Genomic DNA, 24,850 nt, shown 5'->3' on the forward strand with positions numbered 1-24,850 from the left:
CCAGGCGTAGCTCAGAGTATAAAAAGCAGAGGCAGATGCCTAGTGACTATCTGCTCTTGGAGTTAGCGCATAGCTAGAGTTGATCTCGACTTCTGGTCGAACAAGCGGCATGCTCCTGCCGACAACGTTGAGACCTTCAAGTTGGTAACGTTTTTTTTTTATCCCCATTTTTATTTTTACGCAAATATCCGTGTGTGTTATCTTTGTAACTTTTATCTTGTAACTATTTTTACTTTGTTTTTTGTAATCTTTTGTATATATTAAGTTCTGCATTGTTCTATGTTTTTCTGGAATATTAAATTATTATTTAATAAGCTTGACTTCTGCCGTACTAAACTAACACTCATAGCCTAAAGGAGACTGCAGTGTAGCTGTGTATAAGTCCGTGCCTAGTTGTATGTTTGAGCAACACTACCCTATGAAATTGTAATTGCATTGTGTGTGTGTGGGGCGTTTGTCATACGTTGGCCTAAAGCGCGCAGCTGACCCAACGTACGAAACGCCAGGGCGAGTAGCTAACAGTATCGTTCGGAACGACTGTTAGGGGTTTTGCTGCAGGACAGTGGAACTTGCATTACAAGTCAGTGTCTGATTGTGCTGTGTTACTGTACAACTGTACTGTGTGTGTGGGTGCGTGGTGTTCTCGTATTCGGCTTAAGCGCAAAGCCGACCCAAATACGAAAACGCGGAGTGCGCGCTGAGGACTCGATAGCAGAGTGGAAGTGTCTAGCGAACCGCTAGTGGTGGCAGTGAGAGGTGTTCTGAGGGGTCCCAGCCTTGTTTTAGCTTGACTAAGGCTGCTTCCCTTCTCAGTCTGGTCAAACCCGCAGTCGGGAACCGTATACGCAGGCGTGCCGCGGGCCGGTTCCTGACATAATTGGCTGGCAGTGGTGGGCATCGTTTAGTACATTAGTACGCAGTTTAGCTCGCTATTCTGAGTACTAAAGGCTGGAAGCTTGCTAGAAGCAACTAGCCTACAGAAGTCTACTCAGTGCAGAATCTATATACATTTTTTTTTTGTTCAAAGATACACACTTGGTGTTTGTTTTCCCTCCCCCCCTTTTTTTTCTTTTTATTTTGTGCAACACGATGGCTCAGAAAGCATCCAGCTATGCAAGGCAAAACAAAGAGATACTACTCAACCTGTGTGAGCACAAAGGCATCGAGACGGTGAGCGGCCAGACTAAGGAGCAGTTAGTTTGTGCGCTCGAGGAGTATGATGAGGCAGAGCGAGCCCGTGCTTCAACGTCAGCAGATGCAGTTCACGACACGCCAGAGGAGGAATCGCTCCCGCCACAGAATGCGAGGGGAGACGATGTCCTGGATGATCCACCGTGCAGGGAGATGCCATCTCTGGAAGCTGATCTACAGCTACTGAACTCGGCTGATCCTGAACTGCGCCTAAAGCTGATCCTACTGCACCGACAGGCAGAGGAGGGAAGAGCTGAACGGCGACGCCAGGCCGAGAGTGAAAGACGCCAGGCCGAGAGTGAAAGACGCCGGGCAGAGGAGGGGAGAGCTGAACGGCAACACCAGGCCGAGAGGGAAAGTGCTGAATGGCAACACCAGCTGGAGCTGGCTAAACTTCAGCAGCAGAACCGGTCTGCTGGACCCACAGAACGCGAAGGTGAGCGAGTCCACAGAATCCCCCTGGATAAGTTCCCCGCTATGGACAAGGACTCTGACATAGACACTTTCCTACAGGGGTTTGAAAGGACTTGTCGGCAGTATGGGGTGCCCCGTGAGCAGTGGGCAAGATACCTCACACCAGGGCTGAGAGGCAAGGCCCTGGAGGCGTTTGTGAGTCTCCCCCAGGAAGAAGAAACAGACTTTGAGGCAATTAAGACAGCCATCATTGCGCGATACCACCTCACGCCAGAGGTGTATCGCAAACGTTTCAGGACAGTGCAGCGAGGTCCTAATGACAGCTACCTGGATCATGCTTGCAACCTGCGCACTGCCTTCCAGCAGTGGCTAAAAGGACTGTCAGTTAAAACCTTGGATGCCCTGCAGGAGCTGATGATAAAAGACCAGTTCCTACACACCTGTCCTGTTGAGGTCCGGCTGTTTGTGCTGGATCGAGAACCAAAGACAGTGGATGAGGCTGCGGAAATGGCTAATGCCTACACCGCCCATAGAGCACCTGAGTCCCGGAGGACTACTACGCCCAGCTGGAGAGGAGAACAGATTGCTAAACCTGTTTCACCCAGCACCCAGAGGAGGCAAGCACCGCTGTCTCCTGGATTCAGGCAACCAACCACTGACACTCGGAAATGCTTTGTATGTGACAGGGTGGGTCATATCAGCACGACTTGCCCAGAGAGGAAGAGGGAGGCCCCAAAATCCAGTGAGGCCTCAAACCCCAGTGAAGTCCCAACGGCTTTGTGTGCTACCAGGAATGCTACTGGCTATGCAGAGAATCTGCAGCTTGTCACAGTTGGGGGTACAATTGCCACTGGGCTGAGAGACATTGGAGCAGAAGTGACTCTCATACATCCCCAGCTTGTAAACCTGGAGCAGTACATACCTGGGAAAATGATTGCTGTCCGAGGAATTGGGGGTGTCACCCCAGCCATACCCACCGCCTTGGTCCACCTAAATTGGGGGGCCGGCAGCGGAATGAAAGAAGTTGGGGTAACTGACAAAATCCCCACCAACGTTTTGCTGGGTACTGACCTGGGACGGTTAGTAGCCCGGTATGAGCCTACTCTAAACCCTGTGGAGCCCGCCTCCCCAGCAGAAGTTCAGGACTCTTGCAAGGTACTATTTGATAATGCAGTGCAAGTGGGGAGTGCTGGTGAGGCCCCAGGGGCTACGGACTGTGTACTAGGAGCCAGCCCTAGTGATTCTCCAGTGCCTAGGCCTGGAGTGGGACATGTCGATACCAAGAATGCAGAAACTGATGAGGTCATTTATGACGCACGGACTATCGAGGCGATCGAGGCAGGAACTGTTGATGATACTTGTGAAGTGCTGAGTAGCAATGTGTGTAATAATACAGATAATGTGGATGTTTTATGTGATGTTCTAAATGTCAATATGTATAAGACGGATAATGTTGATATCATATGTGTTGTGCTACATAATGATGCTTGTCCTGTGGACACTCCGTCGGCTGCAGGAGTAACCAGCAATGGTCGCTGGGCTGCAGCAGGTGGACTGTCCACTGAAGGGGCAGATGGCACCAGGCCAGATCTTTCCCCTTCAGATGGTTTCAAGACCAAAGGTGATGTGGTTTACGATATGGGTAAGGTGGGCGCTCCCTCAGCTGCCGTGGTAACCCGCAGCGCTAGCGAGTCTACAGCAGAGGGACTGTCCACTGAAGTGACAAATGTTGCTGGGTCAGCAACATCCAGTTCGGAACCTGGCCCTGAGGGCCCAGGGGCCTCTCCGTCTGCAGCCTTCCTGGAATGCGTGACAGGCAGCACTGAGCTCTCTGGGGCTGTTCGATTTGACAGCTGCCTGGAACAGCTCAGGGGTCTGGCCAGCAGGTCACCAGCTGGGAGGGGCGGGCTGAGAGGGTCCTGGGAGGTTATTCCCTCGGAGCTGTCCGAAGTGGAGGAGGCAGACCGGCAGATACTCGTTCCCCGAAGGGACCGAGAGATAGCTCCTGCCACTATAGAGAGAGTGCGTGTAGCGACGGTTGGAACCCTTCCCCAGTTGCAGCACAGTCTCTATTGTTGCAAATTCACGGTCGCCACTGACCCTCATTCCTCGGGTTGGTTACGTCAGGTTGCCAAGGGCAACGACACATTGCAGCAACCTGACCTAGCTTTCCATTCCTGTAGCTTGGAGCTAAGGAGTTACCCCCCCCCCCCCCACCCAGGCCCGGCCGTCAGTGTTGGCTCTGGCAGGACGATTCGTTAGAATCATTTGCCGGCGCGGTCTGGAAGAGGGGGCGTGTCAGGAATATATTGGGGTGCTTATGATGTAAGGATAACAGGAACATATTCTTTCATTTTTCTGCCTGTGTTCCATATAGGTTGGCTAGAAGGGAGCTGTGGCCATTGATTGCTTGGGGCAAGGAAGTGGGTATTGTCTTGACCATAGGAAATGCTTTGAGTTTCTGCTAATGGGATTATCTGCCTGGCTTTTTGAACTCAGGAGACGGCCCATTGTCTCAATACACAAAGCAAGCCTAGGCAGGAAAAGTCTAACACATGTCAACTTGTGGTGAAGAAACCCTATTTCACTGTGAGGAAATTAAATTATTGGAGGAAGTCTTTTCATGTATGTGGGCTATAGTACATTTTTTGTGGATGTTAGATCTCTAGAAATCCAATTATGACTGAGGATGTAATTAAAACCTAGTTCCTCCCCTCCCCAAGGAAGTTGCAGCCTCCAGGCGTAGCTCAGAGTATAAAAAGCAGAGGCAGATGCCTAGTGACTATCTGCTCTTGGAGTTAGCGCATAGCTAGAGTTGATCTCGACTTCTGGTCGAACAAGCGGCATGCTCCTGCCAACAACGTTGAGACCTTCAAGTTGGTAACGTTTTTTTTTTATCCCCATTTTTATTTTTACGCAAATATCCGTGTGTGTTATCTTTGTAACTTTTATCTTGTAACTATTTTTACTTTGTTTTTTGTAATCTTTTGTATATATTAAGTTCTGCATTGTTCTATGTTTTTCTGGAATATTAAATTATTATTTAATAAGCTTGACTTCTGCCGTACTAAACTAACACTCATAGCCTAAAGGAGACTGCAGTGTAGCTGTGTATAAGTCCGTGCCTAGTTGTATGTTTGAGCAACACTACCCTATGAAATTGTAATTGCATTGTGTGTGTGTGGGGCGTTTGTCATACGTTGGCCTAAAGCGCGCAGCTGACCCAACGTACGAAACGCCAGGGCGAGTAGCTAACAGTATCGTTCGGAACGACTGTTAGGGGTTTTGCTGCACGACAGTGGAACTTGCATTACAAGTCAGTGTCTGATTGTGCTGTGTTACTGTACAACTGTACTGTGTGTGTGGGTGCGTGGCGTTCTCGTATTCGGCCTAAGCGCAAAGCTGACCCAAATACGAAAACGCGGAGTGCGAGTGGAAGTGTCTAGCGAACCGCTAGTGGTGGCAGTGAGAGGTGTTCTGAGGGGTCCCAGCCTTGTTTTAGCTTGACTAAGGCTGCTTCCCCTCTCAGTCTGGTCAAACCCGCAGTCGGCAATCGTATACGCAGGCGTGCCGCGGGCCGGTTCCTGACACCCTCGTATAAAAAAAACTCAAGGGGAATGACCTGTACTAGGTGGCCACGCTACTAGAACGTCGGTATAGGCACAAAGTGGCGGAGATGTTTCCACTTTGCACACACCACTTTGCAGTTATTTATTTGTAAAAAATGTTTGGAATTATGTATGATTTTCGTTCCACTTCTCATGTGTACTCCACTTTGTGTTGGTCTTTCATGTGGAATTCCAATAAAATTGATTCATGTTTGTGGCAGTAATATGACAAAATGTGGAAAACTTCAAGGGGACCGAATACTTTTGCAACCCACTGTATGCTTTACAATGCGTTTAAGGGTGATGTCACAGCACAACGCAATAAAGGTACCACTGCCAGTAATCCTTCTCCCATGTCCACGCAGGCAAGGACAGGACGCTCCAGCGATCTCATGGTGATGTTGGACATGCGGACATTCTTTAGTCCAATGCCTTGCCTTAGCGCTTCCGGATCCACCCTCCACCAACGCCTGGACCGGCAGGTAGCCGACTACCTGGCCATAAGTGTGGATGTAGACACTGTGAGCAGCAATGAACCCTTGGACTACTGGGTGTGCAGGTTTGACCTGTGGCCAGCATTGGCGTACCTAGGGCATTTGACACCTGGTGCTGGGCATTATAAGACACAACCCCCCCCCCCCCTGAAAAAAAAAGAAGCGAATACGGCATACTAAGCGCGCCACATCAGGTAATGTCAGATATAGGTGCCACTAGCACAGGTAATATAGTTAATATAGTAATATAGTTGCCCCAGTAAAGGTAGCATAGTTGCCCCGTTAGTTTAGCTAGTATAGTTGTTCCCAGTATAGGTAGTATAGTTGCCCTCAGTGAAGCTAGTATAGTTGCCCCCAGTATAGCTAGTATAGTTGCCCCCAGTATAGCTAGTATAGTTGCCCCCAGTATAGCTAGTATAGTTGCCCCCAGTAAACTTAGTTTAGTTAACCCCAGTATAGCTAGTACAGTTGCCCCCAGTATAGCTAGTACAGTTGCCTCCAGTATAGCTAGTACAGCTGCCCCAGTATAGCTAGAACTATTGCCCCCAGTATAGCTAGTACAGTTGCCCCAGTATAGCTGCCACCAGTGAAGCTAGTATAGTCGCCCACAGTGAAGCTAGTTGCCCCAGTAAACTTAGTTTAAATGCCCACAGTATAGATAGTTTAGTTGCCCCCAGTATAGCTAGTACAGTTGCCCCCAGTATAGATGCCCCAGGAAGGGGAAGCAGCGCTAGAAGTAGGGGCAGTGGGGGTAGCGGTGGGGAGGGGGGCCAGAACCCCCCCTCCCTCACCTGGGACCCCTCCTTCTGCCTCTCTCCCCCTCCATGGATTACCGGCAAGTGCAGGTTCGGCGGAAAGCATGCTGATTGCTGAGAATTAGTCACCACACTTCCGCGTTCCAAGCGCTGGCAGCGTCATGTCGTCACAGATCTCTGCCTTCAATGCCACCCACTGTGCTTCCGCTAATCAGGAAGCACAGTGGGCAGCATTGAAGACGGAGACCTGTGACGACATGACGCTGCGCTCCAGTGCTTGGAACGCGGAAGTGAGGTGAGTAATTCTCCGCACGCCTCCCGCCGAGCCTGCACTTGCCTGGAGGAGGAGAAGGCCAGAAGGAGGTTCGGGAGGGGGGGTTCTAGCCCCCCTCCCCGCCGCTGCCCCCACTGCCCCTCCTTCTAGCGCTGCTTCCCCCTCCTGCTCTACTGCTGTGGGGGGTCGTGGCGACACCCCCTAGCTGTCAGTCACCTGGTGCGCCACGCCACCCTGCGCTCTATGGTAGGAACGCCACTGGTGGCTAGAGCTGTCCCAATTTGCCATCCAACTTCTGTCTTGCTCTGCCTCAAGCATCCTGTCAGAAAGGACCTTCAGCGCAGCTGGAGGCATTGTCACTGAGAAGAGAAAAAAAGTGTTCAGTACCTCACCTTTATCAAAATGAATGAGGCATGGATCCCGGAGGGCTACTGCCCACCCGAAGACTAAGTCGGTCCCCACACAGCATCTCTGCCTGCAGGCCGCTTGACTGCCTCCTCCGCCACCACCCACCACCAACAGGGTCCACCAGGACTCCAGGCGGATTCCTGAATTTTTAAGGCCGCTGCTAGAAGCGGCCACTATAATAATTTTTCTGGTGCGTGTACATGCCTGCCTAATTTTTCTGCCTGACTGGGGTTGCAACAACAAAACAAAAGGCATGTACAGTACATGTGTCAATTCCCCTTCGTGATCATTACCTTCCTGCGGTGAAGGGGCTTGCGTATCATAATGAAGCAATGACCGCCGGCTATATGAGTGTCTCGGGGGGGGGGGGGGGGGATGGCACACCAAAGATAATAAGGTCGTTGCATCATTGTGGACAGACCAAATTCGACCAGCTGGACAGTCACTGTTGTTCTGTCATTGAGCTACCTCAGCCTTGCGACCATATGGGCTTGAAAACCGCTATTGCCTGCACTCTGGCCATGGTGCGCACCAGTCCATCACGGCCGTCACAACACAAACAGCTGTTTGCGGTGCATTACACAGTGAGACTGGTGTGTCAGTGTGAAGCAGTACTCTAATTACCCTCCCTGATTGATGTATACACATGCAAGATGTTATAAAGCACTGGGCTTGAAAACCGCCACGGCCTGCACTCTGGCCATGGTGCGCACCAGTCCAGCACGGCCGTCACTACACAAACAGCTGTTTGCGGCAGGGGTGCTCCGATACCCCTTTTCAAAATCCGAATTGATCCGGATACCCAGATATCCGGAAAAGATATCCAAATCCGATCTTTCAGATATCCGCATTCATGCGGATATCCGAACTCTTTATCCGGGCTATCCGGGTGGATTCAGATATCCGGATAGAAAATCCAGAAGTGCCCTTTAAATTGCTTTAAAAACGTCTTTTAGGGTAAATGAGGCATGTAGCATCATTATTTTTTAAAGGGGAACACTAATTGATGATGTGGGGACTTAAAATCCACCCCCCCCCAAAAAAAAAATGGCTGACAATTAACATTAGGCCTAGGTTCCAGGCAGCGGTCGTGCCAGCGGACTATCACACTATGACATCAATCATGCTAATTAACAATTTAACAATAGTGTAGTGATAGTAGTGAGGGGGTTAATCACTGAACAGCTTTAGGTTTATAACTGTGTACAGCCCTTGCTAGGCCACCAGCACTGGAGCATGTCTCTCAGTGAGCATTCAGCAAGCTGAGACGATATGTCTCATCATGGCAGCCCTCCTTATTATACAGGGGGGCTGGCCAGTGTTCCTTTCTGTGATTGGGTGCCATGGTTTAGCCTGGGAGCCCTCGGATTGGCTCAATGAGGTCAGGTGGGGCTGGCCAGGGTTCCCCTCTGTGATTGGTTGCTAGAGCTTTTGCTGGGAGCCCTCTGATTGGCTCCAGGAAGTCATCTCCTTAGTTACAGTATTTCGGATATCCACAATATCCGCGGATATCCGCGTTATACGCCCAAATATCCGCAGATAGCTACCCGGATTTTTAAAAAAAATTCGGAATCCGAATCTGATAGCGTAAAAAAGTTCGGATATCCGGGTTACCTGGATATCCAGAATCCGGATGAGCATCCCTGGTTTGCGGTGTGTTACACAGTGAGTTTGGTGTGTCAGTGTGAAGCAGAACTCTAATTACACTCCCTGATTGATGTATACACATGCAAGATGTTTTAAAGCACTTTAGGCCTGCAATTTAGCATTCAATGTGATTTCGGCCCTTAAAGAGAACCAGAGACGAAGCACCTTCATGTATTTTATTACATTTATCAGTGGGAACATGACAGTAAACACCTACCCTGCTTTTTAACTGGCCATACACTAGGCCGATTCCCCGCCGATCGACAGCAGATTCGATCACTGGGATCGTTCACGCTACACGCTAAATTTCGATCTATTTCGTCCCGAAATAGATCGATCCTGTTGATCGCTCCGTGCGGGAAATTACAGTCGATCGGCTGCGGGTAGGGAGCGCGTCGCTAGCAGCGTTCGAGTGCCCGACGACCGATGCAATAGAGTGGCAATACATTACCTGCTCCGCCGGCGCGACTCACCCCGGTCACCGCTGCTCTGTCTCCGCTCTGGTCTGGTCTCCGGGTCGGGCATGCTTCACTTCTTCTAGCCCGGCAGGAAGGTTAAACAGTAGAGGGCGCTCTACTGTTTAAACTTCCTGCCGGGACAGGAGGAAGAAGTGAAGCATGCCGGACCCGGAGACCAGACCAGAGCAGAGAAGACAGCGGAAACCTGGGGACTGGAGTCGCGCCGGCCGGAGCAGGTAATGTATGCGGGCATGCAGGCGGGGGGAGCGGCGGCAGCACCACCACCACCACAGATTGTGAATGGTTTCAGGCTGACATCGGTTCACAATCTGTTTGCAGTAAAGGCAGCCATACGATACCTCTCTGATCAGATTCGATGAGAGAGGGCTCTATCTGTTGGTCGAATCTGATGGCAAATCGACCAGTGTATGGCTACCTTTAGTTTCATTCTTATCTGCTTAATTAGTCTATTACCAGCTGTGATAAGAATCCCCGACGGGCTCAGTCTAGGTTTGACCTGGAATCATTACAGCTGAGTCACTCTTCTGTGGAGTCTTTTCAAGCCCAAGCCTGCTCCCTCCTGGCTCAGATTTCCTGCTTTGCATACTGAGAGCTGTGATGACATGGGAGGGGCTGCTGCTGCTGAGAGATAATCTCTGAAGCAGACAAGTGTGGCTGCAATATGATTCCTGTGTTCTCTGTGTGCACTAGATAATGATGATGACTGCAGTTTCATTCCTATGAGAGACACTTTCTACAGGCAGCTGCACATCATACCAAAATGAAAGCACACAGATGAAAGGCTGCAGCAGCCTTTCTCATATAGCCTAGATAACAGCCTAGTCTCATATAGCCTAGACAGCACATCCAGAACAACTCATAACCCGGAAGCAGAAGGGATATGAGCCAGCGGCCATATTTGATTTTTCCTGGAGCAATAATGGATAAAAAAACACAAAACAAAAGGCACACTAGACCGGAGAAATTATCAGGTAGAGCATTTATTCTTTACAAGCTATCGATTGATATGTTTATTTTGTGTGAAACGTTCATCTCTGGTTCCCTTTAAAACGCTGCTTTGCGTCAAATCCCGATTTTTCCCCGTGACTTTTGGCGTCTATCCCACTCCACTATGCCCCCCTCCAGGTGTTAGACCCTTTGAAACATCTTTTAAAGCAAATCGCCCAAGTAAGAACGGGCTCATAGGGTATTATAGCGCTAGTGCTTTCAAAAGTGCCAGCGCTTAAGCGTTTTGCCGAAATCGCCGGCAAAACACTCTAGTGTGAATGGGCCCTTAGGCCTCTTTTCCATGGGCAGGTGATAGGCAGTGAAATGCCTCTCAAACTCTCACAACTGCTTGCTGCTGTCTGGCAACTGTCTGCTGCTGTTTGGTAACTGCTCACTGCTGTCTGGTAACTGCTTGCTGAGCACACAGTTCAACTGCTTGAAGCCTCTTTTCCACAGACTGTTGAACTGTGTGCTCAGCAAGCAGTTACCACTGGTACGGATGCTCGCTGGATTCCACTGAATTCTAAATTCGCCGGTCGTAATGGAATTGCTATACCTCTAAAACGAAAAAATTTTAATTCCGAGGAATTTTATGGAATTAACATTTATTTTTCCTCACCTATCTATTTTCCCTCCTTTTCTCCCTTCCTCCCTTTCTCCCTCCTCCCAGAGGGAGGAGAGTCTCATCTTCCAGGGAATTGTAGTATTTCAAAAGCCAGCTTACATACCGTGGCTGGGAATTGAAGCTAGGTCTCAGTGTGTGGTAGGTATCTGACTTAACCACTATACCACCAACAACACTACATGCTAAAGCCAGCATAGCATGTACCATTATGATCAATCCAAGAGAAAAAGTAGCGAGCTTAAGGATTTGCAGTATTTCAAAAGCCAGCTTACATACCGTGGCTGGGAATTGAACACAGGCTGGGCTGGGAATTGAACCCAGGTCTCAGTTTGTGGTAGGTGTCTGACTTAACCAGTATACCACCAACAACACTACATGCTGAAACCAGCCTAGCATGTACTATTATGATCAATCCAAGAGAAAAAGTAGCATGCTTAAAGAGACTCCGTAACAAAAATTGCATCCTGTTTTTTATCATCCTACAAGTTCCAAAAGCTATTCTAATGTGTTCTGGCTTACTGTAGCACTTTCTACTATAACAGTCTCTGTAATAAATCAATGTATCTTTCCCCTGTCAGACTTGTCGGCCTGTGTCTGGAAGGCTGCCAAGTTCTTCAGTGTTGTGGTTCTGTGATGAATCTCCCCCCTCCAGGCCCCTCTCTGCACACTGCCTGTGTGTTATTTAGATTATGGCAGATTCTCTCTTCTCTCTTATCTTTTACAAGCTGGATAAATCGTCCTCTGAGCTGGCTGGGCTTTCACATACTGAGGATTACAGACAAGGGCAAAGCTGTTTGCAAGAAGAAAAGAGCAGCCTGAAACTTCAGTGCATGCATGAGAGCAGATGGGGGAAAGAAACACACAATGATTTCTTGAGATACAAAAGGAAGGGTGTATACAGCCTGCTTGTGTATGGATGTATTTTCTATGTGTGGACATACTGTATCAACCTACTTCCTGTTTTGGTGGCCATTTTGTTTGTTTATAAACAAACTTTATAAAACTGTTTTTAAGCACTTTTAATGCTGCCGGGAGCGGCGAAATTGTGACAGAGGGTAATAGGAGATGCCCCTAACGCACTGGTATGTTTACTTTTGTGCGATTTTAACAATACAGATTCTCTTTAAGGATTTGTAGCATGTCAAAAGCCAACTCACCGTGGCTGGGAATTGAACCCAGATCTCAGTGTGTGGTAGGTAACTGACTTAACCACTATACCACAAACAACACTACATGCTGAAGACAGCCTAGCATGTACCATTGTGATATACCCAAGAGAAAAATGAGCTCTCTCTCTCTCTCTAGGACTTGATGCCATTGAACTGAATTTTCAGCTTAAAACCATCAACTGATACCGGCAGAATTTCACAGGCATTTTCGGAATTCCGCCAGATTAAAAAAGCAATTCTGTTCCGACCAAACGGAACGGAATGACCAATTTCCACCTAAAAATTCCGACAAATACAATTCCACGGAAAGCGGTGACCATCCCTACTAGAGAGAGAGAGAAAGAGAGAGAGAGAGAGAGAGAGAGAGATGAATATACCTGGCTATCTGGGGTTCTCTTCGGACAACTGTTGAACACAAAAGGCAAGGCCATGCATGGCTACAAATCCTTAATTTTTCTCTTGGATTGATCATAATGGTACATGCTAGGCTGGCTTCAGCATGTAGGGTTGGTGGCATAGTGGTTAAGTCAGATACCTACCACATACTGAGACCTGGGTTCAATTCCCAGCCCAGCCTGGGTTCAATTCCCAGCCACGGTATGTAAGCTGGCTTTTGAAATACTACAAATCCTTAAGCATGCTACTTTTTCTCTTGGATTGATCATAATGGTACATGCTAGGCTGTCTTCAGCATGTATTGTTGTTGGTGGTATAGTGGTTAAATCAGATACCTACCACACACTGAGACCTGGGTTCAATTCCCAGCCACGGTATGTAAGCTGGCTTTTGAAATACTGCAATTCCCTGGAAGATGAGACCCTCCTCCCTCCGGGAGGAGGGAGGGAGGGAGGAAAAAAGGACTAAGTGAACCTGTTTATAGGGACTATGGGCTACCATATAGGATAAACAAGGTTAATTTAGCGATTTTTTTCAATTTTTCCGACGGAATCCGGAATTCCGCGGAATTTTGTACAAATCCGGCGGAATTTTCATAACGACGGAATTTAACACTGACGGAATCCGTGATTTCCAGTGGAACGGAATTTGCTGTTTCTGATCATCCCTAGTTACCAGCCAGCAGTGAGCAGATACCAGGCAGCAGCAAGCAGTTAGGGTGGGTTTCCACTTGGGAAGTGATGCGAGTGTGGCTACATAGCCGCATCGCATCACTTCCGCCACCGGCCGCATCACTTCCGCATCTCCCGATGCGGAAGTGTATTGAGGAGATGGGACACAGCTGCGGGCAGATGTGGCCGAGTGAAAATCTGCAGCATGCTGCAGATTTTCGGATCGCTCCGCACCGCACCACACAACATGCACGCAGTGGAAACTCTTCCACTGGCGTGCATGTGTTTCAGCACACCCGCGGTGCGATGCGGCTATGTAGCCGCATCGCACCGCTCCTAGTGGAAACGGGGCCCTTACCAGGCAGCAGTGAGCAGTTGTGAGAATTTGAGAGGCATTTCGCTGCCTATCAATAGTCCGTGGAAAAGAGGCCTTAATTAGGCATCAGGGAACTGGTAAGGGGTTTGAATGTCATATTTAACAGTCAACACAAATCTCCACACCAAAACACACAGACATACACCAGATTGGAATTAAAAAACAGAAGATATAGATTTGTAGTAATTTTATTTCAAATCAAACATCACTGCGCAGTATAAAACATAAACTTCCTGTGAGCCATAAAGCACACTATCTTATACAGTAGTTTATCTCTTTAAGTGCTATATGGTCTATAGCAGTGCAATGTTAGGAGTTGTGTAAAGCAGTGATTTCTGACCACTGGCTTGAGACATCCTCAGTTGATGCTGGCTGTACAGTACTCACCGCAATCTGATTGGCTAGTCTTTCAGAAATTCTCTGTAATGTGAGTAGATTATTTAGGTTTGTGAATACTCACCTGAACATGGATCGGGGGGAACCTCACAGCGACACCTCCTGGGGGAACAAGGTTCCCCGATCCATCTTCCTACCTGCGGGAACACGCGACGTCATGCAACGGGCGCGACCGGGAGGATGCAGAGGCTTCCCTCTCCGTTACTATTTCCTTACATTTTTTTTTAGGCTTTGGGGTTTTTTAAAGAGGAACTGTAGTGAAAATAATGTAATGAATACAATTTTTATTTTTTATAGTATTTATTTATAAATCATTTAGTCAGTGTTTGCCCATTGTAAAATCTTTCTTCAACCTGATTTTTATTCTGAAGTTTGTTTGCTTCTGAGAATTGCGAAGCCAACTAAAATAATACCTGGTTTCCCACAATGCTCTGGAAGGAGAATTCCACATAGCTAAACAGCCTAGGCTAGGTATTACTGGGGAGGCCAATAAACAGCAGTATATAGATATAAGAAATGTTTTTTAGCCTGGTACCAGAGATTATTGTAACAGTTGGTATCCTCAATAATTTACTGCATTCTACTATATGTCACTACAGTGCCTGTTTAAAAGAAAAGCATGTGTTCCTTTCTGCTGTGTAGGGATTTCTGTATGTAGCAGAACTCAGAAGGATGTGATCAATTTGGTCAGGTGACAGATTGGTAAGCTTGTACATACCTCCCAACTTTTTGAGATGAGAAAGAGGGACACTTAAGCCACACCCCTGCCACACCACTGACCACGCCCCCGTCACACCCCTAGTCACACATACCATAAAGATTTCATAGGAAAAAATATGTTGTTTTATAACTCAAATCACACTGGTCCTTTCTATCCTGGTTCATTTTCCTTCATATTAACATTTTAAAATTAGTAATATATCAATTTAAAGCATGGGAATAAGGTTTAGAGTCGATCAAACACATTTATTAGTAGAGAAATATACTGTATATATTTACATAGAAAGAGGGACAAAGTCCTGAAAGAGGGACTGGGCTCCCAAAGAGGGACTGTCCCTCCAAAAGAGGGACAGTTGGGAGCTATGAGCTTCTGATTTTCTGCAATCACTTCCTGCTTTAGTCTATGCAGGAAACAGAAGCAACACTTATGCTGGGAATACACGTTTCGTTTTTGCCTTCGTTTTAGCCTTCGATTCGTTCGGTAAACGAATCGAGTGTTGAAAACGTATGTGAAAATAGTCATAATCTCATTATAGTTTCGATTAATAGACCCCAAAAACGAACGACTAGTGATCGAACATGTTTGATATTATCTCTCTTTATCCATCTAATCGAGCCATTGGTAGGCTTGATGGCTGTTCAGATCGATTATATATTCGTTTATGCCGTCCGTCCCTGTACTACGTTTCGTTTCTTTGCAGCCTTCGATCATTGGAAAAACGGAACCATAAGAATCGAAAAAAAAAACCGAAACCGTGGGTGGTGATATTAACCGTACGGTCGATTATTTCGGGATCGAAAAGGACAAAAGGCACAATCGAAACGAAGGTTTAAACGAAGGCAAAAACGAAACGTGTATTCCCAGCTTTATATTCATGATCAGCAAATCATAGCCTGATCTCACTAATCCATACCTCCCAACCTTTAAAGATAAGAAAGAGGTACACTTAGGCCCCGTTTACACTTAATCAGTTGGTATAAGTTAGTGTGCGTTAGTATGCGTTAGTGCGCGTTGGTACGCGTTTTTTCCAAAGCAGTGCATTGGGAAGAAGATTTCAGTTAAAACGCGTTAAGTGTGAAAGGTGCCATAGGAAAACATGGGCTTTACTTTGAAAACCTGTTTTCTTTCCGTTTTAACTGAGAGCAACTGATTAAGTGTAAAGGGCCCTTAAGCAATGCCCCTGACACCCCCCCAACCACACCCCTAGTCACGTATACAATAAACATTTCATAAGAAAAATATATTGTTTTATAATTCAAACCATTTTCTATCCTGGTTCATTCTCCTTCATGTTACCGTGAAAATAGTAGTATATCAATTTAACCTCCTTGGCGGTAATCCCGAACTGAGTTTGGGGTAAGCCGCCGCGAAGGATTTCTGAGGACCTGGTGGGCCGATTTTTTTTGTTACACGCAGCTAGCACTTGTACTACCCAGTCGCCGCTCCGCACCGATTCATCGCTACCTGCCGCGCCACGCCCCCGACCCCTTGCGCAGCCTGGCCAATCACCGCCAGGCTACTCTAAGGGGTGGATCCAGGCTCCCCCAGACGCCATGACGTCGATGACGTCATCCCGATCATCGCCATGGCGATAGGGGAAGTCAAACAGGAAATCCAGTTCTGAACAGGATTTCCTGTTTGCTCTGATCGCCGGAGGCGATCGGAAGGGGTGGGGGGATGCCGTTGCACAGCGGCTATCATGTAGCTAGCGCTAGGCTAGCTACATTATTTAAATGTATTTTTTTTTAAAGTGCTGCGCCGCCCCCTGGTGATTTTATTGTAACACAGGGGGGGGGGGTTTAAAGGATGGGAAAATAAAGTTTAGAGTTAATTAATCAAATTTTTCAGTAGAAAAATACATATATTTACATAGATCTGTACATAAGTCCTGAAATGAGGACGAAAGAGATACAGAGGGATTTGGTTCCCAAAGAGGGACAGTTGGGAGCTATGCAGAACCCATCTGCAAGCCAAAGCACTCAATGAGTCATGTATTTATAAAAGTAAAAAAGCATTTATTGCTTCCAATTTGCGTTTTTACTTTTATAAATACTTGACTCATTGAGTGCTTTGGCTTGCAGATGGGTTCTGCTTTCCTCTTTGTACCATATAACTATTTAGCCAGACCACTCTGAGCCATGCTTAGCATTGATTATTATTGCTATTTTGGAAAAGTGGTGTGTTGGTTGAGACGCAAACTTTAGACCAGTTGGGAGCTATGCTGATCAATGTTTGTCTATGAGTTCTGCTACATGGGGCAGCTCTACTTGCAGCATGTATTCAGCAAAGGCCTGACTGAGGATTGCCTGTTCCATGGGCACAGGGGGTGAGCGGACATCCAGGAGTGCTACATGAAGGCCTCACAGTATACACTAAGTGCACACAATAAAAAAACAACAATAAAACAAATCTGTTTTAAGTAACAGAATAATACAAAACAAAGAGTAGATAAGTAAGAAACAATTTTTTTTTCTATAGACTTTAATAAAACGAGTAAACATCTTAAAGGTAACCAGAGATGATAAAAGAAAAAAAAAAGATATCCATACCTGGGGCTTCCTCCAGCCCCATGCGCACGGATCGCCCCCACACCGCCGTCCTCAGTCTTCTTCAGCTCCGAGACCGGGTCCTGTAACTTCAGCCAGTTGCGGCCAGTCTGCACAAGAGAAGTGCGCTCTCTACATATCACTCCGGGGGCTGCCTGAGAGATACGTAGAGAGCGCACTTCTCTTGCGTCAGACTTCTCTTGGCTGAAGTTACAGGACACGTTACCTGGAGAAGAGTAAGGACGGCGGTATGGGATCGATCCGTGCACATGGTGCTGGAGGAAGCCCCAGGTATGTATACCTTTTTTTTACTTTTATCATCTCTGGTACACTTAAATGAAAATACTTTTTTATTTTCCATAGCTATTATTAAAATAATGATTTAGTAGTAATTATTGTTTGCTGAGCTTTAATCATGTTGATGGCCGCTCTTGGCTAAACCATATAAAGCTTGTACTGTGGCAATAGGGGCAGAATGTCCTCATGTAGCCAGGAATACGCAGCAAATCTGGCAATAATGCATTCACAAAGCCTCAATTTGCTCCCATTACCTATAGTGTAATTATTCCATTGAATAATAACCTTCTGAACAAGCTTTGCTTACATGGAATTTGCCTTGCAATACACATCCAGGTGCTTGGTTGTTTTGAATAGTTGTCTGTATCTCTGATTCTAATAGCATTAATTCATAGCAGGGTTCATGCTATTCAGAAAAAGTAATATAAAACACAGAGTTAAAAAAGCACGCTAAAAACTTTTACCATATTGCACACAGTGCTGATTATGTACTTTGGTGGGGCGCTACAGTATAAAACCTCCTCAGGTCACAAAACAATGTATTTCACCCAGGGATGGATCTAGGGGGTGGGGGGGGGGGGGGAGGGGGGGCGACGGGTCTCTTGCCCCAGGCGCAGTTTGTTGAATCCTCAAAAAGGCGGCAAAATTTGGATGGGGAATGGCAGTTTAGGCGCCATAACCTGATCTTTAGGCACCAAAACCTGACCTTTAGACGCCAAAACTGGATGGGGAATGGCAGTTTAGGCGCCAAAACCTGACCTTGCCCCAGGCGCAACTTGGTCTAGATCCGTCCCTGATTCCACCGTACTAGCGCTCAATGTCCAATGGCTACAATCATCCTTAGATACTTGACTCTTCGGGCATGTATATGTTACGGCCAGAACCCGAAGTTTGGCCACTTCTCGTTCTGGCCGGACACTTCGGGTTCTGGACGGCCAATGTGCAAAGTGTCCGCTGCGCTGCGGCCAATGTGAGAAATGGAATGATTCCTGTAACATTAATGTATCTTCTGGCCGTCTCGCTGCGGCCAAATTTATCGCAGTTAATTTAATGAAATGAAGCCGGTGGCAATGTAGCAGATGAAGGCTTTTGCTCTGCTTCTCTCTCCTCCCCCCTGCCTCTCTCTCTCTCCTACTGGCAGCCGGCGGGGACACGCGTGTCCCCGAGAGTCGTTCGTCGCGCCAGGGAAAGCAGAGCGTGGAGGCTGCAGGCATTGCTTCTGCCAGCACCCGCTCTGCAAGAACGGCAGGATTCCCTTCCGCGACGAACGACTCTGGGGGGACATGCGTGTACCCGCCGGCTGCCCATACAAGAGAGAGAGAGGCGGGGGGAGGAGAGAGAGGCAGAGCAAAAGCCGGCGGCTTCATCTGTCGCATTGCCGCCGGCTTCATTTCATTAAATTAACCAAGTTGTGATAAATTTGGCCGCAGCGAGACAGCCAGAAGATACATTAATGTTACAGGAATCATTCTATTTCTCACATTGGCCGCACGCCGCGGCCACTTCGCACATTGGCCGTCCAGAACCCGAAGTGGCCGGCCAGAACGAGAAGTGGCCAAACTTCGGGTTCTGGCCGTAATATATACACCTTTAAATGAAAAAGCAACACAAAAAAATGTTATAGCGCAGGAAGTCTATATACTGCTATTACACCTCTGTGCTCCTGCAGCCACACACAAAAAACACACGGGTAGTGCAAAAAGACACTTCCACCAGGGACTAGGGGTCACACACCCCTCTAACAAATGAGAAATATTATTTTCATTGATTGCATAATGAGATTAGTTTGCTAATTCCCTTGGAAAAGTTATCTAAAGGGTCCTGAAACTATTGAGTTATTTTGTGATCACATCAGAGGTAAGTAAACTTTTCTTATTTGTTGGGATTATAGGAGTATGAGCCATTGTTAGAATTTGCTGTTATACTGATAAATTATGTGCGAGCACATCATTGTGTGTGTGTGTGTGTGTGTGTGTGTGTGTGTGTGTGTGTGTGTGTGTGTGTATGTCATTGTATGTGTGTTTGTTTCTTTGTGTGGTAGCGTTTCATTTTTGTAATGCCCTTTTTATATTTATCAACTCATCTTTTGTTCCTCACAGTGGAATTTGTATCCATCCAGTTATTTTCAGTTAAAGTGAACCTCCAGACTAAAAATCTACTCAGCAGCACTGAAAAGGCTTGGTGTTTCTTAAACAGTTTCACAGCATCAGAACTTTGTTTTTCTTACCCAAGCCTCATTTTTAGCTGTGAAGAAGAAAACTGCCCGGGCATTTTTCCCCTGATGCTGTGCAAAGCATGATGGGATTTCTGATGTTGTTGTTCTCCTTCTGCTGTTTTCGTGCAAATTTGTTATTTTAAATTTTGAATTTGAGATTTGAAGCATGCAGCTGGGAGGGGTAATCAGGACACAGGGCAGTTGGAACTGTGTCTCATGCTCCCTGTCACCCCCTTTCAACCAAAAAGATGGCTGCCCCCATGACAAAGATGGCTGCCCACATGAAATCACAAACATTTGCCTGTTCTTTTAAAACAGGGTGGGTAATAGATTATATTACCTATCTATTTTTTATTAACATAACTAATGTAACTTAATGACAGTATGTTTGTTTAGGCTGAAGTTCCTCTTTAAGTTATAGTAAATAGCAAGGCGGTCTGCGTATGGTATATGTTATCACTGTGGTACATTCTACTTCCTTCTAATCTCCCCCATCACATGCTGCAGATGTAACACCCCTGTGCCACTTCCTGTCTCATCCTAAATTATCTTATGTTCTCTATAATAATGGATAATGTTCCATTCATGAGAAATCCTTCAAAATAAATCAAACCAAGCTTCTCCTTGTAGATTTATATAAGCGGTACGAGCAGAGACTGATGATCTGTCTTCTCTTCTTTTCTTGACGTCATCGTGGTGTAAGATGTGTCTGTGTTGTTCTTCATGTTTTTATAAAGCTATACAAAATAAAAAAAGATTAAATGTTAGCCCAAATAAAACGGTAGTGAGGGCAAATCAAATGGTGATAGAGGTCTATGCTGGACGCTGACTTTATGAACCAAAGAACAAGAGATCAGGGCCGATTAGACTTTTTGCTGCCTGAGGCAAACTTGTTAGAATGTGTTTTCCCCTTCTTACCACCTGATTTGGAATAATCGCACAGCAACCAACAATTTACTCTGCTTCATTTAGGCCTCCTTTCCACGGACTGTTGATAGGCAGTGAAATGCCTCTCAAACTCTCACAACTGCTTACTGCTGCCTCATAACTGCTTGTTGCTGCCTGGTAACTGCTCACTGCTGCCTGATAACTGCTTGCTGAGCACACAGCTCAACAGTCCGTGGAAAAGAGGCCTTAAAGGGGTTCTTTCGCGAATAAGGAAAAAAATAAAAAGTGGTTTATGCAAAAAGTTTTTTTTTAAAATAAATGGTTTCATCAATACAACATGTAATGTAAACAGTGACGGATGACGGACTGGGAGGCTAATCCATTTATTAGGGGTGGGGTTTTTTTACTTTCATTTCACAACCATAACTCCTGCCTACCTAGTTTTTAGTGGTATAATCCACTTCTGGCAGGAATTGCAGTTATAGCTGTAACAGCTGAGCTCCACTGAGCTCCTCAGCATCCGGACTCAAAGCACCAGAGCTGCAGCCACTAGGACGCGCTCTATAGGCAGTAGCATTGATAGGGAGACTTGCCTAAGGTCTCCTACTGAATAGGTGCTGGCTTACTGAACAGGCAGAGCTGAGATTTGAACCCTGGTCTCCTGTGTCAGAGGCAGAGCCCTTAACCATTACACTATCCAGCCACTACACTACCCAGCCATTACACTATCCAGCCACTTAACCACCCACCCTGGAAGCCTAACCTTAACCCCCCCCCCACGTCAAACCTTAATCCCCCCCTCCACGCCTAAGCTTAACCCCCCCCCCCCCCCCCTTTGCAGCTAACTTTAACCTCCCCCCATGCCTAACATTAACCCCCTCCACACACGCACACACACACACACCTAACCTTAGCCAAAAAGAGTCCGCCCGCAATGCTCAATACGATAAAATATGTCTACAAATGTATTGTATTGTGCATTTTGCAGTGCGGTTGGCTCCGGTACCCAACAAATAGCAATTTTTATAGTGTAGCCACTATTTATAATGGAACCTAAGGTTGCGTCCAAGTTTCTGCCGCTAGCAGGCATCCAAATTTCCCGATTCTGTCCAGGTGGTTAGCTGGCAAATGTTCTAATCACCTCCAATTCTCAGTCTTATCTTACCAAAGAAGCCAGGTGACCAGCAGGGGGAGCCAAGCTGCTATCTTGCCTCGGGACCCATTTCACGTAAATCCTTCCTTACTCATTCCTGGTCCCCTCACACTGTGTTCACATACACATACCCCATAGCTCTCCAGCCAGGGGCATAGCAATAGCCATAGCAGCCATAGAAGCTGGTATAGGGCCCTGGAGCATAGGGGGCTCAGGTGGTACTTTATGTATTCATCATTATCTTTCTTGTGCTCCTACACCCACAGATTGTGTCTCAGTGCCCATGAACTATCTGCAGTGTTGACTGCAAGAGGATGTAAATTGCCCAGTTAACTCATATCCATAGGGTAGGGGCAGGTGGCATTGCTAAAGAGTGCCTACATCTGAGGGCCCCAGAGAGTTTTGCTATGGGGCCTCATGACCTCCAGCTACACCATTGCCTCCAGTGCCTGAAAGCAGCAGTACAGCCACTGAGTTTACTTGCATAGCATGCAGCAAGTAGTATTTTCACACCTTGAAAGGTTGACTGCTGCTGCACAGTTTTAAACCATTCTCACTATGAATAGAGTTTCACTTAAAAACGGCAACCAGAAAAGAAACAGGGCCAGTGTCTAGCTATCTGTTCTCGCCACCGGCAACACCACAAACTGTATTTTCCATGACATACATACCACAGACTCCGTATTTGAAATCTGATATCCTAAAAAGGAAACCAGCTCTGTAAACGATGGTCTTTTCTTAGGTTCAAACGCCCAGCAGGATTGCATCAGGAAGTATCTGTGGACAAAAACAGGCCTTAAAACGAAAGTATCAAGAAACCAAGAGTAGTCATGTTCTTACTACAAGTGCAGGATGAGTATTAAAGAGGAACTGTCGCAAAAATCTTAAAATTTAAAACACATACAAATAAGAAGTGCATTTCTCCCAGAGTAAAATGAGCCATAAATTACTTCTCTCCTATGTTGCTGTCACTTACAGTGGGTAGTAGAAATCTGACATTACTGACAGGTTTAGGGGTAGTCCATATTTTCAAGGGGGATTATCAGCAAGGCCTTTATTGTTTATAAAGACATTCCCTGAAAATGATGAATACAAAGATGGTCGCCAGCCTCCCTGCTCGCTGCACACTATTTTGGGAGTTGGATGGAGCAACTGCCATTCACTAAGTGCTTTTAAAAATAAAGAAAACACTGAGAACCCCCCATGAGAAGATGGGCTAGTCCAAAATCTGTCGGTAATGTCATTTCTACTACTTACTGTAAGTGACAGCAACATAGGAGAAAAGGAATTTATGGTTCATTTTACTCTGGGGGAAATGTACTTCTTATTTGTATGTGTTTTAAATTTTAAGATTTTCACTCCTCTTTAAGTATTCACAATATCAGCAAAACTATAGTAAAAAAAATAAAAGATAACGTAATCCAATAAAAGTGCTATGATTGGTCGATTGTCATATAAAGAACAGGGAAAATCATGTGTGACAATCTTTTGTTCCACAAAGTCATCAATAATCCTGGACTATGTCTTGTTCTAAACACAGGGCTTTGCAGGATGTTAGTCCTTGACACCCCCCCCCCCCCCCCCCCTTTCATTTTCTTCTCAGCAAGGGCTGGTACACATCAAGGGCTTGATTCACAAAATCGTGCTAAAGCATAACAAGACTGTGCTTGGGTTTAGCGCACAATGTATCGCGCGTGAAGGTTTGCATATGTACAGATTTACGTGCGCACGCTAACGCGCGCTTTGAAAAGAGCTTGGCTAATGTATTTGAATGGGATGGATCACACCAGAGCGATGTAAATTTCTCCCAAATGTAAATGCGAGTACTGCAGCATTTCTGCGCTATTCTGAGGGGATTCAGCCTCAATGTTAAGTATAGGAAAGTGGAAAATCACTCTGAAAAGCGCTAAATCAGAGTGATTTTCCAAGCGTTTTTGTTACAAAAGCCGTTCAGTTACAGCTCTACTGTAACAAAATATAAAAACCGCTACACCAAAACACTCCAAAAATCGCTAGGCATGATTAGAAAATCGCTAGGCACATGCCTAGAATCGCCTAGAAAAATCACTTCAAAAAGCGCCGAGTGTTTGCGATTACACTAGCGCTTTTTGGTGTGGACTGGCCCCGATAGAGTGTGAGATTTGGTGGGGGATATGCTTGGAAGGCAGCAGCAAGAAGATTTCCAATATATTTCATGCTAAAATATAATGGAAATTTTTGTGCACTGTGTGGACAGGCCATAGATCCCTCTCTGATCAGATTCGATTAGAGAGGGATCTAGCTAAAAATCGATCTAGTGGTAGATCAAGTGATATATGGCCACCTTAAGCAGCAATAGATATAATCCCATCATGTAAGGGTTTCATCCACTATGGCTCCAACGCCCGTGTTGCGGGCGCCCAAATTACCCCTCAATGCCGTTATTTCAATGGACACCTGTGGCAACACCCAAAAAAACTTTGCAGCGATTGGTGGTGGGGAATGGTTAAGGCTAGCCGTGGGGGTGAAGGGTGGTTAAAGGACATCCGAGGTGAAAATAAACTGATGAGATAAACAATTGTATCTATCCTCAGTTTCCTAAAAATTACTTTTTTAGCTATCCCACAGTTTTATTTTATATTTCAATTGAGTTTTTAAGTTTTTACTGTTTAATTGTCTCTGCTCAATGACACCTTCATTGAAGTATGTCAGAGTTCAAATCTATGAACTATTGACCCTTTATCTCTTTCCTGCTCTCAGAAGCCATTTACTGACAGGAAAGTGTTTTATGGCTGTAATTACTTATCAGTGAGGGCTATGCTATAGTCTGACCCAGTCCGACCCAGTCCTGACCCGAACAGAAACTGTCACTTGCATACCTGGTGTTTAACTTTTTCAGGCAGAGAAAGAAAAAAAGGAACACAGCATAGTTATTTGTGTGCTTGGCACTGTACATACACATGTCTATCTCATCATGTCACATGTCACCTCGGGTATCCTTTTAGGTTAGACATAAGGGGGTGGTTAAGACTAGGTGTGGGGGTATAAGGTTAGGCGTGGGGGGTGGGTGGTGCAGGTTAGATGTGGGGGGGGGGGTTAAAGTTCAGGGTGGGGGGTTAAGGTTAGGCGGAAGGGGGGGAGAGGTTGGTTAAGATTAGGCA

At 46.3% G+C, this 24,850-nt stretch overlaps 1 protein-coding gene across 2 annotated transcripts in view; it reads right to left on the bottom strand.

The window, feature by feature from the left end:
- Positions 1 to 19,029: 19,029 nt before the first annotated feature.
- Positions 19,030 to 24,850, bottom strand: part of FLT3 (fms related receptor tyrosine kinase 3) — a 175,854-nt gene continuing 170,033 nt past the window's right edge. For both annotated transcript variants that reach the window (XM_068267000.1, XM_068267001.1), the window contains 2 exons: positions 22,382 to 22,487; positions 19,030 to 20,406 (listed from right to left, as the gene is read on the bottom strand). In XM_068267000.1, coding sequence (XP_068123101.1) covers positions 20,302 to 20,406; positions 22,382 to 22,487 — 211 coding nt within the window. In that variant the 3' untranslated portion in view covers positions 19,030 to 20,301. The remainder of the gene's footprint in view (positions 20,407 to 22,381; positions 22,488 to 24,850) is intronic.

Source organism: Hyperolius riggenbachi, chromosome 2, assembly GCF_040937935.1.
Source record: "Hyperolius riggenbachi isolate aHypRig1 chromosome 2, aHypRig1.pri, whole genome shotgun sequence".
NCBI classification, from domain to species: Eukaryota; Metazoa; Chordata; class Amphibia; order Anura; family Hyperoliidae; genus Hyperolius; species Hyperolius riggenbachi.